This window comes from Lissotriton helveticus, chromosome 11 (assembly GCF_964261635.1).
Source record: "Lissotriton helveticus chromosome 11, aLisHel1.1, whole genome shotgun sequence".
NCBI lineage: Eukaryota > Metazoa > Chordata > Amphibia > Caudata > Salamandridae > Lissotriton > Lissotriton helveticus.
Genome location: NC_136072.1, coordinates 172,891,937 through 172,908,273, shown reverse-complemented (window position 1 = coordinate 172,908,273; position 16,337 = coordinate 172,891,937). Strand labels below are relative to the sequence as shown.

Genomic DNA, 16,337 nt, shown 5'->3' with positions numbered 1-16,337 from the left:
AGAGCTGCCCTTGTAGCCTAACCTGCATGTGATTTTACCGCTTGGATTTTCTGACCAGTAAAAAGAGTACTAGTGTCCTGCACCCAAAAATTCTGTGTGCACACTGGGCCCCTGGTAATTGGACACAGCAGTATACAAACCGAGGATATTACTTCACATTATTATTATTATTATTGTTATTATTATTATATTCAATTTGTAATGCGCACAAGTACCCGAAAAGGGTTTCCTGGCGCCCAGCACACAAGTTGCTAGAAAGCGAGTGGTTAAAAGCACATTTACTGCTAAAATAAGCCAAGTTTGAAGATTTCTTCGAAAACTCAGATAAGACGAGTCATTTTTCAAAGACACAGGAAGAGAATTCTAGATTTTGGGGCCGAGACAAGAGAAGGAGCAACCTCCCATTTTTGTTAATTTAAATCTGGGGATCACAAAGTCCCCATGAGCTGTAGAGCGCAGGGGACAAGAAGGAATGTAGGAATGGATGAGCTCTTGCAGATACCGTGGTGCAACCCCTTGTTTGATTTTAAAGATGTAACACAAAGTTTTAAATTTAATTCTTTGATCTATTCGTAGCCAGTGGAGGTCACGAAGATAAGGCGAGATGGAAGCCTGTTTGGGAACTTGGCAAAGAAGGCGTGCTGCTGAGCTCTGCACTACCTGTAACTTTCTCAGTACAGTTTTTGACAGCTACCAAGGTAAAGAACGTTGCCGTAATCGAGGCGAGAGGTGATAAGTGCCTGGACTACCGTGCGTTGGGTGGAGACAGGGAGCATCCAGATGAACTCATGAAGCCATCTCAAGATCGTAAAGCAGATGGCAGCCACATTAGCCGCCTGTTGTCTCATGGAAAGATTTTCATCAATGATGAAGCCTAGATTGCGGACATGACTGACAGGAACGGTAAAGGGACCCATTTGAGGCCAGTGGTGAGGGCTCCATAGTGCCTTATGCTTACCTAGGTTAACAACCTCTGTCTTGTCCCCAACTTCAATAAATTGAGGCGCATCCACTCTGTCACTTGCCGTAGGCCACACTGAAGGGCAGATGTTGTAGCATCTTTGGTGGTGGACAATGAAAAAACAATCTGCGTATCATCAGCATATGAATAGAGGGATAGTCCTGCCTCCTCCACGATTTTAGCCAGGGGTCTAACGTAGATGTTAAAAGGCAAAGGGCTTAAAATGGACCCCTGTGGGACTCCGTGTGCTGATGCGCAGATCTTAGATGATGACTTGGAAGAAAAGACCTGAAAGGAGTGACCACTGAGAAATGAGGCAAACCAAGATAAGGCGATGCTATAGAGCCCAAGTGACCTGAGGGCATTAATCAAGATGTTATGTGAGACGGTATCGAATGCGGCGCTCAGGTCTAATAGAATGAGTGCCGCTGTTTCCCCTCGGTCAAGATGTTGGCTCAACTTCTCAGTGACCCCAAGCAGAGCAGTTTCGGTAGAGAAATTGGCTCTGAACCCGGATTGAGAGTAATGGAAATAACCCACTTTTTCTATATGTTCAGTCAGTTGCGTATAAATATGTTTTTCCAAAATTTTGGAAAATACAGGGAAAATAGATATAGGCCTGAAATTCAATAGTACAGAAGAATCTGCTCGGGCCTTTTTCAGTAAAGGGACGACCATGGCCCGCTTCCACTCAGGGGGAACCGAAGCCTCCCGCATAGAGGCATTGAGCAGTTCTATAACATCACCTTTAGATGTTAAAGAGAGCTGGCGTAGGATGTTAAAGGGCAAAGGGTCGAGTGGAGAGCCAGACTTGACGCTATTTAAGCAGTTTTGAAAGGACGTCGCATCAAAAGGATCCCAGGAGTAAAGTTTAGCTGTCAAATTGGAACTACTGTAATTCATCAGGTCAGATGGGGAAGTCATACTGTACAAACAGGATGAAGCCAAAAGTAACCTGTGAATGAGTTCAACCCTCTGGATAAAGAAGTCACCGATATTATTGCATTGACTTTCGTCAAGAACAGGGTGGTATCGGAACCAGCTAGCTTCTTTACTGCAGAAAATAAGGCCCGGGGACGGTTAGATGCCTGAGTGATTGTACTTGCAACATAAGAGGTGCGTGCCTTTTTGCAGTCTAAGTAATAACTTTTGAGAGCAGCTTTATAAGCATCTTTGCGAGTGGGAGAGTACGATCTCCTCCATCTTCTCTCTAGAGCTTTACACTTAGACTCGGTGATTTTGAGGGCGTTTGTAAACCATGGGGCAGGAGGATGATGTGTGAAACTACGTTTTGACACAAGGGGAAAACAAGTATCAATGGCCGTGGTTAGCCAGTCCGAAACAGAAGCATTTAATGAGAGCACGGATAAAGTGGTATCAGGTATGCTAGTGACCAGGAGAGTGTTAAGAGACTCCATGTTCAGCTTATCCCAGAGTCTGAAATTACATGAGTTAGTCACATAAACTACTACCCTAGATGTAGGACACTGCAAATTAAATAAGATTAAAAAATGGTCGGACCAGTCTAACCGAGACGCAGGAATACTGCAATCATACCTGAGATTAGACAAAATTGGATCAAAGAAGATGTCCCGCCCTGTGAGAAGCTCCCAGGTTACATAGCCGTAAACTTAAAACCTCCATTTCAGACAAGAAGGTACGGCAGATGTTATTCTGATCATCCTCTAAGTGGAGGTTCAAATCACCAAGAATTGTAAAGTTTGCTACCTTCAAAATGAAGGGTGCAATGAACTCAGAAAAAGTGGAAACCCAGGGACCTGGGTTCCCCGGAGGGCGATAGATTAAAATGCCAGACAGGGTCAGCTGAGGAGATACAGAAAGTTTGAACAAGGCAGTTTCACAATCTGTGATTGAAAGGACTTCAAATTAACAGAAATAAATAGATTTAAAAATTATAGCAATCTCCCGCCCTTGCCTGTGTCCCAGTCTTTCCTAACGATGACATATCCAGGTGGAAGGGCTGTAGCGATATCTGGGCCTGAGCTTGCATGGAGCCAGGTTTCGGTTAGGAATAATGCGTCTGGAAGTTCCGTGCTAAGAAGATCAAAAATAAGATGTTTGTTTTTGGCCAAAGAGCGACAATTGAGGCTCTGAAAATTAAAATTCTGGCTACAGGCCGTCTTGGCAGGTACAGGGCTGCGAACGACCTGAAGACCAGTTCTGGTGATAGTTGTTATAGAGCGCATGGGACCCAGTGTAAAGTTACATTGGGAGCAAATAAAGCCAAGGTATGGGGGAATACATACAGTGCATCCAGAAGAGGTGGATTTACTGTATTTATGAAGTTGCGCAGCTGTGTATGTAATTCTCTTCTTTAATTTATTCGCATTTTGACCATAGTTTCTTGCTGCTGGACGCGTCAGGGCGCGGCCTCCGGCGCGCCATCGGTGCGCCCGCTGCGCGCGCTCTTGCATCTGGCCACTGAAATAGAGCCAGGCCCAGAGAGAGCGGCTAGAGTGTCGCTCTGGGTGACACCTACCTACCAACGAGAGGCGTTAGTGCGGCTAGAGTGGCTGCGAGTTAGGAAGGGTCATACCACAAAGTGCAAAATCGAAGGAAACCAGGCAAAAGACCAACACAGGTACAGTTGAGACCAAAGTAAGCACCGCAAGTAGTTTGAGCGAAAATGTATTTATAGAACAAAGTTCTATATGAGTTAAAATTTTAGTGTGCAAGTAAGGGGAAATGCAGTTTTTTTAAAAAAAACGAAAATTATAGTGTGCAAAATAGACAGAGATACAATTTATAAACAAGGAACAGCAATTAAAAATCAGCAGTTAAGAGCAAATGTACGTAACACTCACAGGCTGCGCGCTTGCATCTGGCCACTGAAATAAAGCCAGGGACCATAGAGAGCGGCTAGAGTGTTGCTCTGGGTGACGCCTACCTACAATCGAGAGGCGTTAGTGCGGCTAGAGTGGCTGCGAGTTAGGAACGGTCATACCACAAAGTGCAAAATCGAAGGAAACCAGGCAAAAGACCAACACAGGTACAGTTTAGACCAAAGTAAGCAGCGCAAGTAGTTTGAGCTAAAATGTATTTATAGAACAAAGTTCTATATGAGTTAAAATTTTAGTGTGCAAGTAAGCGGAAAAGCAGTTTTTTAAAATAAACAAAAATTGTAGTGTGCAAAATAGACAGAGATACAATTTAAAAACAAGGAACAGCAATTAAAAATCAGCAGTTACGAGCAAATGTACGTAACACTCACAGGCTGCACGCTTGCATCTGGCCACTGAAATAGAGCCAGGGACCAGAGTGAGCGGCTAGAGTGTCGCTCTGGGTGACGCCTACCTACCAACGAGAGGCGTTAGTGCGGCTAGAGTGGCTGCGAGTTAGGAACCGTCATACCACAGTGGCTGCGAGTTAGGAACCGTCATACCACAAAGTGCAAAATCGAAGGAAGCCAGGCAAAAGACCAACACAGGTACAGTTTAGACCAAAGTAAGCACCGCAAGTAGTTTTAGCGAAAATGTTTTTATAGAACAAAGTTCTATATGATTTAAAAATTTTGTGTGCAAGTAAGCGGGAATGCAGTTTTTTTTCTAAAAAAACGAAAATTGTAGTGTGCAAAATAGACAGATGCAATTTAAAAACAAGGAACAGCAATTAAAAATCAGCAGTTAAGAGCAAATGTACGTAACACTCACATGTGACTCTGAAGTTTCACGTATGAAAATTAAAGTTCAGTAAATCATGTTTAGCTCTTGTTTTATGGAAGAAGTTCAATTGTAATGCTTCACTATATGTATATATATTTTTTAAAACAGACTTTATTGCTAGACTGCACACATTCCGCAGAGCTCTGCACACCAGAGACATCTGCAGGAAAAATATACAACATCAATTGATATGCAATCAACTTTTCTTTTCGGAGCAAACATAAACAAAGCAGTTCTAGGCAAAACCCCACTATATTTATTTTTAACTTGTATTTACACCTTTTTATAAATACATTTATAGAAGCGAAATACTAATGAGTATAGATAGGTAACCACCTTAATGTAGGTCTTTGTGCCTGACACGTCAGTATTTTGGATTACGTAATTATTTCTTTTTTAGTTATGCTCATATTTAGGTCTCACCAGAGAAAGCAATCGCGCTGGTGCTTGCGAGACATGTTCTTAACCTACAGGGGGCTTCGAGCCCACCCGCTGCTTACCGTTGGTTGGCTTCATCGCCATTCTCATTTACTTGCTTCTCATTGGTAAGTGTGTGCCGGCTTCACTCCCTTTTCTTGGGTTTGGCCTTCCCTGGAACTTGGTCCAATTACAGCTTCCTTGCCCAGTGTCCTTCCATGGCTCGTGCTTTCGGAGCTACCCTTTTCTTGTTGTGAAGCATTCCATAAGTGTAAGTGTTTGCACTGTCCTTCCTGTTGCTTGCCCCTTTCTGCCACAGTCCATTGTGTTGTTTAACCCCACACTCTTCCCACCCTCCGTTGTGTTGCTTGCTACCTCCCACGGTCATTGCAGCCAATGAGAAATATAGCAGCAGCTTGCATGAGCTGCTCAGACGTGTTGCTTACTCCCTGCTGCATCTCTCTGCCTCTTCCGGTAACGCCACTAACTCATGCGCTGACGCTTGCAGAAAGCTGACCGGGTTAGAAGGTCTACTTGTGCAGTGTGCTGCACTTGTAGAAAGTTTCATTGTCGTCTAGTTTGCTATTTGCTTGAATTTCCTAAGTGCCCAGGGTCTATGTGAGTGCCCTGTGTGAGTTGGGATACACTGTCAAAACTTAAGAAAAGCCTAGAGGTAAGAAGTGCCAATCTTGCTTAGCAATGCTGTTTGTTTACTGTTTTGACAGACAGCCTTACGATTAGTCATTATTGATTAATTGTTGATTTGTACTGCCTTCGTGACCATGGAAAGGGTTATACTTAAGCCCTTTCAAAGGAAAAAAGTTCCCCCAAAAAATCAGCTTTTGTTTGCCAAATGCTTAAATATTAACATTCTGCAGGAGCCTGCTACTACCCAATAATCCTTGTGATTTTATTTATCCCAATACGTTTTATCTTCTCCCAGGAACAACTCATGAATCTAAAATCTTACCTCGAAAGTCAGTTTATCGAAGTTTGAAGGCTCTAGGTCTGGAATATCCAGCCATTTATTTTCTGGTCGTCTCACAGTCTTCTGTATTTTGAAAAAAAAATTATGAAAATGACAGATATTTATAGAGTCTCTGCAAGCAGCTAACCTTCTTCTGTGTGGAGCCTTTGCATCTTAAGGCTCCAACATAGATGCTAAGATACAGATGCAAACTAAATAGCAGTATTTGTGAAACAAGGGTCATGGCTCATCAATTTACAATAAGATAGAATGGTTTAGTATTACCTACGTAGGTACAGCCTAATGATCTGTTAAGAATATTACTTTTCCACCATCTTGGAATACAAAACTCCCAAAAATAAGATCCCAAAAAGTACAATTTATTTGTACCTTCAAGAATATAATGCACTTGCATGCGTGCACTCGATTCACTCCTATATCATGTTCTAACGTAAACAATGTACTGTTGCACAAAAGAAGTTATCAAAATCACAACTGTTTGAAAGCTGTATGGTAATGCCCAGTGGTCGTCAGCAGGACAAAATGAATCAAAATAATTGGTTTGTGGTAAACTTCCTTTTTGTTGGCCTTGTTCACTATTGAGATAAAAGTGTATTAAAACTTGAGAGATAAAGGACTAACTGGATTATGCTGATACCCTCAATTTAATAATTTTGTCGTAAATGCCATCTGGGGGCCTCAACCTGGGGGCTTTCAGGGTGTTCAAAGAAATCATGAATAAAGCATATGAAATACCCTGGTGTACAATACCCATCCTGTCTGAGGTGTACTTCCAGGTTGTTTTCTCTTGTACTCTGGAATTCTTTGGGGTCGGAAGCCAGCTGAATACTCGCCAGGTATTATAACCAATGTACTGTAAGTTTGCTTCTTGCTGAACTCTCTGCAATCAATAACTGTGGAGAGCACCTGCCTGTTTTTTTCCACTGGGTTGTGCAGAAAGTCTTTGAACTTTTGGGCAGAAATAATGATTTACGCAGAGGATTTGCGCTCCAACAAATGATTCAAATTGTGTTTGAACAAAAAATAGCCTCTGGGAATTTCACGACAAGAAGTCAAGTCTCACATACTTTTGATTGATTTACTGGAGCATAAAGATGCATAATAATGTTTCACAACTTCTCAAAGGTCTATGAAAAACATCTGTAACTTTGTAAAGGATGTGACTGTATCTGCAATGTATGCCTTGCATATCCTTATTCAAGACTATGCCCCTCATTAGGATGCCGGGTGGACTCCCACTGACAGGCCATTGGTGGCGGTCCGCCTGGCATCTAGGTCAAGGGTCCGATCGCCGGATTACAATACCGGTGGGGAATATGTCGGTGGGGCTGACGGGGCTGCGGTCGGACCCTAATCCTTACAATGGGCCATAGGGATTTGGATATCCCTTTCCGACTGCCTGTTTATGTTGGTCACACCGCCATGAATAGGCAGATGAAAAGCGACCTTGGGGACCCAAGCAGAGCCCCCATCCCCTGAGGGTAACTGCCTAGTGGCCTGGGGGCACATGTTTTGCCCCCCCACACATCCAGGCACCACATGGTGCCTGGCACACAGTGCATGGATGTCCAGGCGTATCCTAGTAGGGTGAGCGGAATCGCCGGCTCATTGTAGGACGGTACCTGAGAGCGGCGATGGCAGTCGGACTCTTGTCCGAACGTCATCATACTGAGGCCCTAAGATATAAGTTCTGCATGAGATGTACTTCACAGAAAATATTGCCACCCGGCATAGATAAGCTCTGCAACAGGTCAAGTTGCAGAGGAAAATAAATACTTGTCAATATGCATGTGGCGAAAACCATGCATGCCCGTTTTTTCTGTGTTAAATGTGCATGCCATTCCCTATTCCATGTTCACTCTATGGGAATGCTTCCACATACCATCTATTCTGTGTAGGTGATACATGGGAGTGGCGGCAGGAGGAGGGGTAGGGAGGATGTAAATGGACAGGAAAAGCACATGGTAGGACATTACTTGGTCTTCCTGTTCACTAGGAGGGCATAGGGCAGGGTAAGAACTGCCCTTTTAGCTTAAACTGCATGTGATTTTACCGCTTGGATTTTCCGACTAGTAAAAAGAGTCCCAGTGTCCTGCACCCAAAAATTCTGTGTGCACACTGGGCCCCTGGTGATTGGACACAGCAGTATACAAACCAAGGATATTACTTTACATGTGACTCTGATTGAGGTTTCACATATGAAAATTAAAGTTCAGTAAATCAGGTTTAGCTCTTGTTTCATGGAAGACATTCAATTGTAATGCTTCACTATATTTATTTTAACTTGTATTTACACCAAATACCCTGTGACTTCATAGGAGCTAAATACTAATGAGTATAGATAGGTAACAACCTAAATGTAAGTCTTTGTGCCTGACACGTCAGTATTTTGGATTACGTAATTATTTCTTTTTTAGTTAGGCTCACATTTAGGTCTCACCAGAGAAAGCAATTGCGCTGGTGCTTGCGAGACATTTTCTTAATTTACAGGGTGCTTAGAGCCCACCCATTGCTTGCCATTGGTTGGCTTAATCGCCATTCTCATTTACTTGCTTCTCATTGGTCAGTGTGTACCAGCTTAATTTCCTTTTCTTTTGTTTGACCTTCCCTGGAACAAGGCCCAATTACAGCTTCCTTGCCCAGTGTCCATCCATCGCTCGTGCTTTTGGAGCTACCTTTTTCTTGCTGTGAAGCATTCCATAACAGTGAAAGTGTTTGCACTGTCTTTCGTGTTGCTCGCCTCTTTCCGCCATCGTCCATTGTGTTGTTTACCTCCTCACTCCTCCCACTCTCCGTTGTGTTGCTTGCCCTCTCCCACCGTCATTGCAGTCAATTAGAAATATAACAGCAGCTTGCATGAGCTGCGCAGAGGTATTGCTTACTCCCTGTTGGATCGCTGCCTCTTCCGGTAACGCCAGTAACTCATGCGCTGATGCTGGCAGAAAGCTGACCAAGTTATGTCTACTTTTGCAGTGAGCTGCACTTGTAGGAAGTTCCATTGCCGTTTAATTTGCTTTTTTCTGAGTGCCCTGGGTCTAGATGAGTGTGCCAGTGTAAGTTGGCATGTTTGCACCAGGAGTTCACTGTCAAACCTTAAGAGAAGCCTAGAGGTAAGAAGTGCCATTCTTGCTTGGTCAATACTTATTTGCTTTGCCATTGCTGTTATTTACTGTTTTCACAGATAGCCTCACGATTAATCATATTGGGTAATTGTTGATTTCTACTGCCCGTGGTCAGTTTTGATAAGCTTATTTTTACACTGCACCAATTAGATAAATTGGGCCTTTTAATGTTTTACAATATTTTTATCAAGCCCTTTCAAAGGAAAAAAGTTCCCAAAACTAAGCTTTTGTTTGCAAAATGTTTAAATATTAACATTCTGCTGGTGCCTGCTGCTACCCAATACGGCTGGTGATTTTATTTATCCAAATACGTATTATCTTCTACCAGTAACAACCCATGAATCTAAAATCTTACCTCAGAAGTCAGTTTATCGAAGTTTGAGGGCTTTGTTTCTGGAATATCCGACCATCTATTTTCTGGTCGTCGAACAGCCATCTGTATTTTGAAAAAAAAGAAAAAAATGACAGAGATATACATAGTCTCTTCAAGCACCTAACCTTCTCCTGTGTTGAGCCTTTGCATCTTATGGCTCTAACATAGATGCTAAGATAGATGCAAACTAAATAGCAGTATTTATGAAACAAGGGTCATAGCTCATCAATGTACAATAAGATAGAATGGTTTAGTTGTACCAACGTAGGCACAGCCTAATTATCTGTTAACAATATTAATTTTCCACCGTCTTGGAATACAAGACTCCCAAAAATATGATCCCAAAATGTATCAAGAATATAATGCACTTGCATGCGTGCAATCGATTCACTCATATATCATGTTCTAACATTAACAATGTACTGGTGCACAAAAGAAGGCATCAACATTAAAACTGTTTGAAAGCAGTATGGTAACAGGAAATGTGCTCACATGCAAGTACATTATGTGCTTGAATGCACACAGCAGTTAATAATAGTAGGACACCGATGCCGAGAAACACGTTGAGTTGCAAATAAAGTAATTATCAATGGCCATGTCACAAAGAGCTTGATCATAATCAGGGATACATTTTGTTAACTATCAATGAGAAAGTATTGTTAACATTTCAGACTGCTGTATGGTTTAGCCCAGTGGTCTTTAGCAGGACAAAATTAATCAAAGTAATTGCTTTGTTGTAAACATTTCCTCTTTGTTGGGCCTGTTCCACTTTTAAGATAAAAGTGTATTAAAACTTGAGAGATAAAGAACTAACTGGATTATGCAGATGCCCTTCAATTTAATAATTTTGTCTCAATCCTTGAATTACAATCTTAAATGCCATCTGGGGATCTCAACTGGCACTTTTGCGCTGCCGGAACGTCACTTTTTTGATGTTCTGGTGCCGCAATGTGCCACTGGTATATTTATAAGGAGACGTAAAGCCACGTTACGTGACTTTCCACGGCCTTAAAAATATGTGCCCCTTTCACGCAGAAGAAGCGTGTGGAGCCACATTGGTTTGACTGTACTTAAAATTAATTCCTGATGTTAGCTCCTTGCTTACACTTCAAGCCGACAATCAAAGGTCCATACGGGCAGTGGGGCATTCTATTTGATGATTTGACTATGAGATTGTGATTTTCAAGAAACCCCACTCTATCAATACCTACTTCATTAGGCTGTTTGGACCTCTGCAGGTCCTGCAACATAGCCACATAGCAGACTCGCAGTAGGACATGGCTAGGCCACGGCCTTAGGCTTCCCTTCCCATGTGTTTCTAGAAAGATTATAGCATTGATTTAGACAGAATCCTGCTTCTGTTTGGGGCCTCTTCTTTGCAATTTTTGGCAACTGAGTGTGTTTGAATTGTAGCCTCTTAGTTGCTCCAAACATAGCCTCTCATATCCCAGACAGTATTCGGTCAAGTACAGTCACACGCCATTCACATCACCTCTTCTGAGCCCCGCATGCTTGTTCTGCTAGCAAGTTAATCTTTTTTCCCTACCAATAATTCTATTTGGTATTGATACAAAAAAAAATAAGAAACAAGAACTAGTCTTTCACAATGGCATAGATGTACAGAGTCATTAACAAGCATTATTAAATGAGTTACATTTATCTTATCCCAAGACATATGGTAGTTGGCACAACCATTTCTCAATGAGGCCTGCCATGTGTGACCCTTCCCCAGAACAACCATACATTCTTGTTTACTTGCTTCTCATTGGTCAGTGTGTGCCAGCTTCACTTTCTTTTCTTGTGTTTGACCTTCGTTGGAACATGGCCAAATTACAGCTTCCTTGCCCAGTGTCCATCCATCGCTCATGGTTTCGGAGCTACCTTTTTCTTGTTGTGAAGCATTCCATAACAGTGTAAGTGTTTGCACTGTCTTTCGTGTTGCTTGCCCCTTTCCGCCATCGTCCATTGTGTTGTTTACCACCTCACTCCTCCCACCCTCCGTTGTGTTGCTTGCCCCCTCCCACTGTCATTGCAGCCAATTAGAAATATAGCAGCAGCTTGCATGAGCTGCGCAGAAGTATTGCTTACTCCCTGCTGGATCTCTCTTCCTCTTCCGGTAACGCCACTAACTTATGCGCTGATGCTTGTAGTGAGCTGACCGGGTTAGAAGGTCTACTTGCAGTGAGCTGCACTTGTAGAAAGTTCCACTGCCATCTAGTTTGCTTTTTGCTTGAATTTCCTGAGCTCCCAGGGTGTAGATGAGTGCCCTACGTGAGCTGGGATGTTTGCACCAGGAGTACACTGTCAAACCTTAAGAAAAGCCTAGAGGTTAGAAGTGCCAACCTCCCGACCTGGGATTAGCCTTCTGTGATCATAGGCAAAGCACTTAAACCTACAATGCCTTAATAAAGAAGCTTTGGCAAAGCAGTAAGTCAAGCCTACAAAAGAGTTATTGACGTTGTCAATGTTTTTTAGGGAGATTGTACAGCAGCATGGCCGAATGTATAGAAAAAAAATTGGTGACGGTGTCAGCGCTGGTCACATGATAGTTATTTTTAGTTTCAGTCATGCTGCACAATAGTTTTGATAGGCTCATTTTTACACAGTACCAATTAGATAAATTAGGCCTTTTGATTTTGTTGATAACATTATATTCAAGCCATTTCCAAGGACAAAAAAGTTCCCAAAACTAAGCTTTTGTTTGCAAAATGTTTAAATATTAACATTCTGCTGGTGCCTGCTGCTACCCAATAAGGCTTGTGATTTTATTTATCCCAATACGTATTATCTTCTTCTACCAGTAACAACGCATGAATCTAAAATCTTACCTTAGAAGTCAGTTTATTGAAGGTTGAGGGCTTTGTTTCTGGAATATCCGCCCACCTATATTCTGGTCGTCTCTCAGTCATCTGTATTATGAAAAAATAAATGAAAATGACAGAGATATACATAGTCTCTACAAGCAGCTAACCTTCTCCTGTGTTGAGCCTTTGCATCTTATGGCTCCAACATAGATGCTAAGATAAAGATGCAAACTAAATAGCAGTATTTGTGAAACAAGGGTCATAGCTCATCAATGTACAATAAGATAGAATGGTTTAGTTGTACCAACGTAGACACATCCTAATTATCTGTTAACAATATTAATTTTCCACCGTCTTGGAATACAATACTCCTAAAAATATGATCCCAAAATGTATACTTTATTTGTACCTGCAGGAATATAATGCACTTGCTTGCATGCACTCGATCCATCCCTATATCATGTTCAAAAGAAGGTATCAACATTACAACTGATCGAAAGCAGTATGGTAACAGGAAATGTGCTCACATGCAAGTACATTATGTGCTTGAATGCACACAGCAGTTAATAATAGTAGGACACCGATGCCGAGAAACACGTTGAGTTGCAAATAAAGTAATTATCAATGGCCATGTCACAAAGAGCTTGATCATAATCAGGGATACATTTTGTTAACTATCAATGAGAAAGTATTGTTAACATTTCAGACTGCTGTATGGTTTAGCCCAGTGGTCTTTAGCAGGACAAAATTAATCAAAGTAATTGCTTTGTTGTAAACATTTCCTCTTTGTTGGGCCTGTTCCACTTTTAAGATAAAAGTGTATTAAAACTTGAGAGATAAAGAACTAACTGGATTATGCAGATGCCCTTCAATTTAATAATTTTGTCTCAATCCTTGAATTACAATCTTAAATGCCATCTGGGGATCTCAACTGGCACTTTTGCGCTGCCGGAACGTCACTTTTTTGATGTTCTGGTGCCGCAATGTGCCACTGGTATATTTATAAGGAGACGTAAAGCCACGTTACGTGACTTTCCACGGCCTTAAAAATATGTGCCCCTTTCACGCAGAAGAAGCGTGTGGAGCCACATTGGTTTGACTGTACTTAAAATTAATTCCTGATGTTAGCTCCTTGCTTACACTTCAAGCCGACAATCAAAGGTCCATACGGGCAGTGGGGCATTCTCTTTGATGATTTGACTATGAGATTGTGATTTTCAAGAAACCCCACTCTATCAATACCTACTTCATTAGGCTGGGCGGACCTCTGCAGGTCCTGCAACATAGCCACATAGCAGACTCGCAGTAGGACATGGCTAGTCCTCAGCCTTAGGCTTCCCTTCCCATGAGTTTCTACCAAGATTATAGCAGTTATTTTGACGGAATCCTGCTTCTGTTTTGGGCCTCTTCTTTGCAATTTTTGGCAACTGAGTGTGTTTGAATTGTAGCCTCTTAGTTGCTCCAAACATAGCCTCTCATATCTCAGACAGTATTCGGTCAAGTACAGTCACACGCCATTCACATCACCTCTTCTGAGCCCCGCATGCTTGTTCTGCTAGCAAGTTAATCTTTTTTCCCTACCAATAATTCTATTTGGTATTGATACAAAAAAAAATAAGAAACAAGAACTAGTCTTTCACAATGGCATAGATGTACAGAGTCATTAACAAGCATTATTAAATGAGTTACATTTATCTTATCCCAAGACATATGGTAGTTGGCACAACCATTTCTCAATGAGGCCTGCCATGTGTGACCCTTCCCCAGAACAACCATACATTCTTGTTTACTTGCTTCTCATTGGTCAGTGTGTGCCAGCTTCACTTCCTTTTCTTGTGTTTGACCTTCGTTGCAACATGGCCAAATTACAGCTTCCTTGCCCAGTGTCCATCCATCGCTCATGGTTTCGGAGCTACCTTTTTCTTGTTGTGAAGCATTCCATAACAGTGTAAGTGTCTGCACTGTCTTTTGTGTTGCTTGCCCCTTTCCCCCATCTTCCATTGTGTTTTTAACCTCCTCACTCCTCCCACCCTCCGTTGTGTTGCTTGCCTCCTCCCACCGTCATTGAAGCCAATGAGAAATATAACAGCAGCTTGCATGAGCTGCGCAGAAGTATTGCTTACTCCCTGCTGGATCTCTCTGCCTCTTCCGGTAACGCCACTAACTTATGCGCTGATGCTTGTAGAAAGCTGACCGGGTTAGAAGGTCTACTTGCAGTGAGCTGCACTTGTAGAAAGTTTCACTGCCATCTAGTTTGCTTTTTGCTTGAATTTCCTGAGTTCCCAGGGTGTAGATGAGTGCCCTACGTGAGCTGGGATGTTTGCATCAGGAGTACACTGTCAAACCTTAAGAAAAGCCTAGAGGTTAGAAGTGCCAACCTCCCGACCTGGGATTAGCCTTCTGTGATCATAGGCAAAGCACTTAAACCTACAATGCCTTAATAAAGAAGCTTTGGCAAAGCAGTAAGTCAAGCCTACAAAAGAGTTATTGACTGTCAATGTTTTTTAGGCAGATTGTACAGCAGCATGGCCGAATGTATATAAAAAAAATTGGTGACGGTGTCAGCGCTGGTCACATGATAGTTCTTTTTAGTTTCAGTCATGCTGCACAATAGTTTTGATAAGCTCATTTTTACACAGTACCAATTAGATAAATTAGGCCTTTTGATTTTGTTGATAACATTATATTCAAGCCATTTCCAAGGAAAAAAAAGTTGCCGAAACTAAGCTTTTGTTTGCAAAATGTTTAAATATTAACATTCTGCTGGTGCCTGCTGCTACCCAATACGGCTTGTGATTTTATTTATCCCAATACGTATTATCTTCTTCTACCAGTAACAACTCATGAATCTAAAATCTTACCTTAGAAGTCAGTTTATTGAAGTATGAGGGCTTTGTTTCTGGAATATCCGCCCACCTATTTTCTGGTCGTCTCTCAGTCATCTGTATTATGAAAAAATAAATGAAAATGACAGAGTTATACATAGTCTCTACAAGCAGCTAACCTTCTCCTGCGTTGAGCCTTTGCATCTTATGGCTCCAACATAGATGCTAAGATACAGATGCAAACTAAATAGCAGTATTTGTGAAACAAGGGTCATAGCTCATCAATGTACAATAAGACAGAATGGTTTAGTTGTACTAACGTAGACACATCCTAATTATCTGTTAACAATATTAATTTTCCACCGTCTTGGAATACAATACTCCCAAAAATATGATCCCAAAATGTATACTTTATTTGTACCTGCAAGAATATAATGCACTTGCATGCATGCACTCGATTCACCTCTATATCATGTTCAAAAGAAGGTATCAACATTACAACTGATCGAAAGCAGTATGGTAACAGGAAATGTGCTCACATGCAAGTACATTATGTGCATGAATGCACACAGCAGTTATTAATAGTGGGACACCTATGCAGAGAAACATATTGAGTTGCAAATAAAGTAATTATCAATGGACATGTCACAAAGACCTTGATCATAATCAGGGATACATTTTGTCAACTATCAATGAGAAAGTATTGTTACCATTTCAGACTGCTGTATGGTTTGGCCCAGTGGTCTTCAGCAGGACAAAATTAATCAAAGTAATTGCTTTGTTGTAAACATTTCCTCTTTGTTGGGCCTGTTCCACTTTTAAGATAAAAGTTAAAACTTGAGAGATAAAGAACTAACTGGATTATGCAGATGCCCGTCAATTTAATAATTTTGTCTCAATCCTTGAATTACAATCTTAAATGCCATCTGGGGATCTCAACTGGCACTTTTGCGCTGCCGGAACGTCACTTTTTTGATGTTCTGGTGCCGCAATGTGCCACTGGTATATTTATAAGGAGACGTAAAGCCACGTTACGTGACTTTCCACGGCCTAAAAAATATGTGCCCCTTTCACGCAGAAGAAGCGTGTGGAGCCACATTGGTTTCACTGTACTTAAAATTAATTCCTGATGTTAGCTCTTTGCTTACACTTCAAGCCGACAAT

At 41.7% G+C, this 16,337-nt stretch overlaps 1 protein-coding gene across 1 annotated transcript in view; it reads right to left on the bottom strand.

Annotated features, from left to right (window-relative positions):
• The window catches only part of LOC144790760 (uncharacterized), a 39,879-nt gene extending 27,080 nt beyond the window's left edge, over positions 1-12,799 (bottom strand). The window contains exons 1-4 of the mRNA XM_078665462.1: positions 12,758-12,799; positions 12,373-12,453; positions 9,527-9,607; positions 6,032-6,112 (exon numbers count right to left, since the gene is read on the bottom strand). Of these exons, the coding sequence (XP_078521588.1) occupies positions 6,032-6,112; positions 9,527-9,607; positions 12,373-12,453; positions 12,758-12,799 (285 nt within the window). The remainder of the gene's footprint in view (positions 1-6,031; positions 6,113-9,526; positions 9,608-12,372; positions 12,454-12,757) is intronic.
• Positions 12,800-16,337: the final 3,538 nt, after the last annotated feature.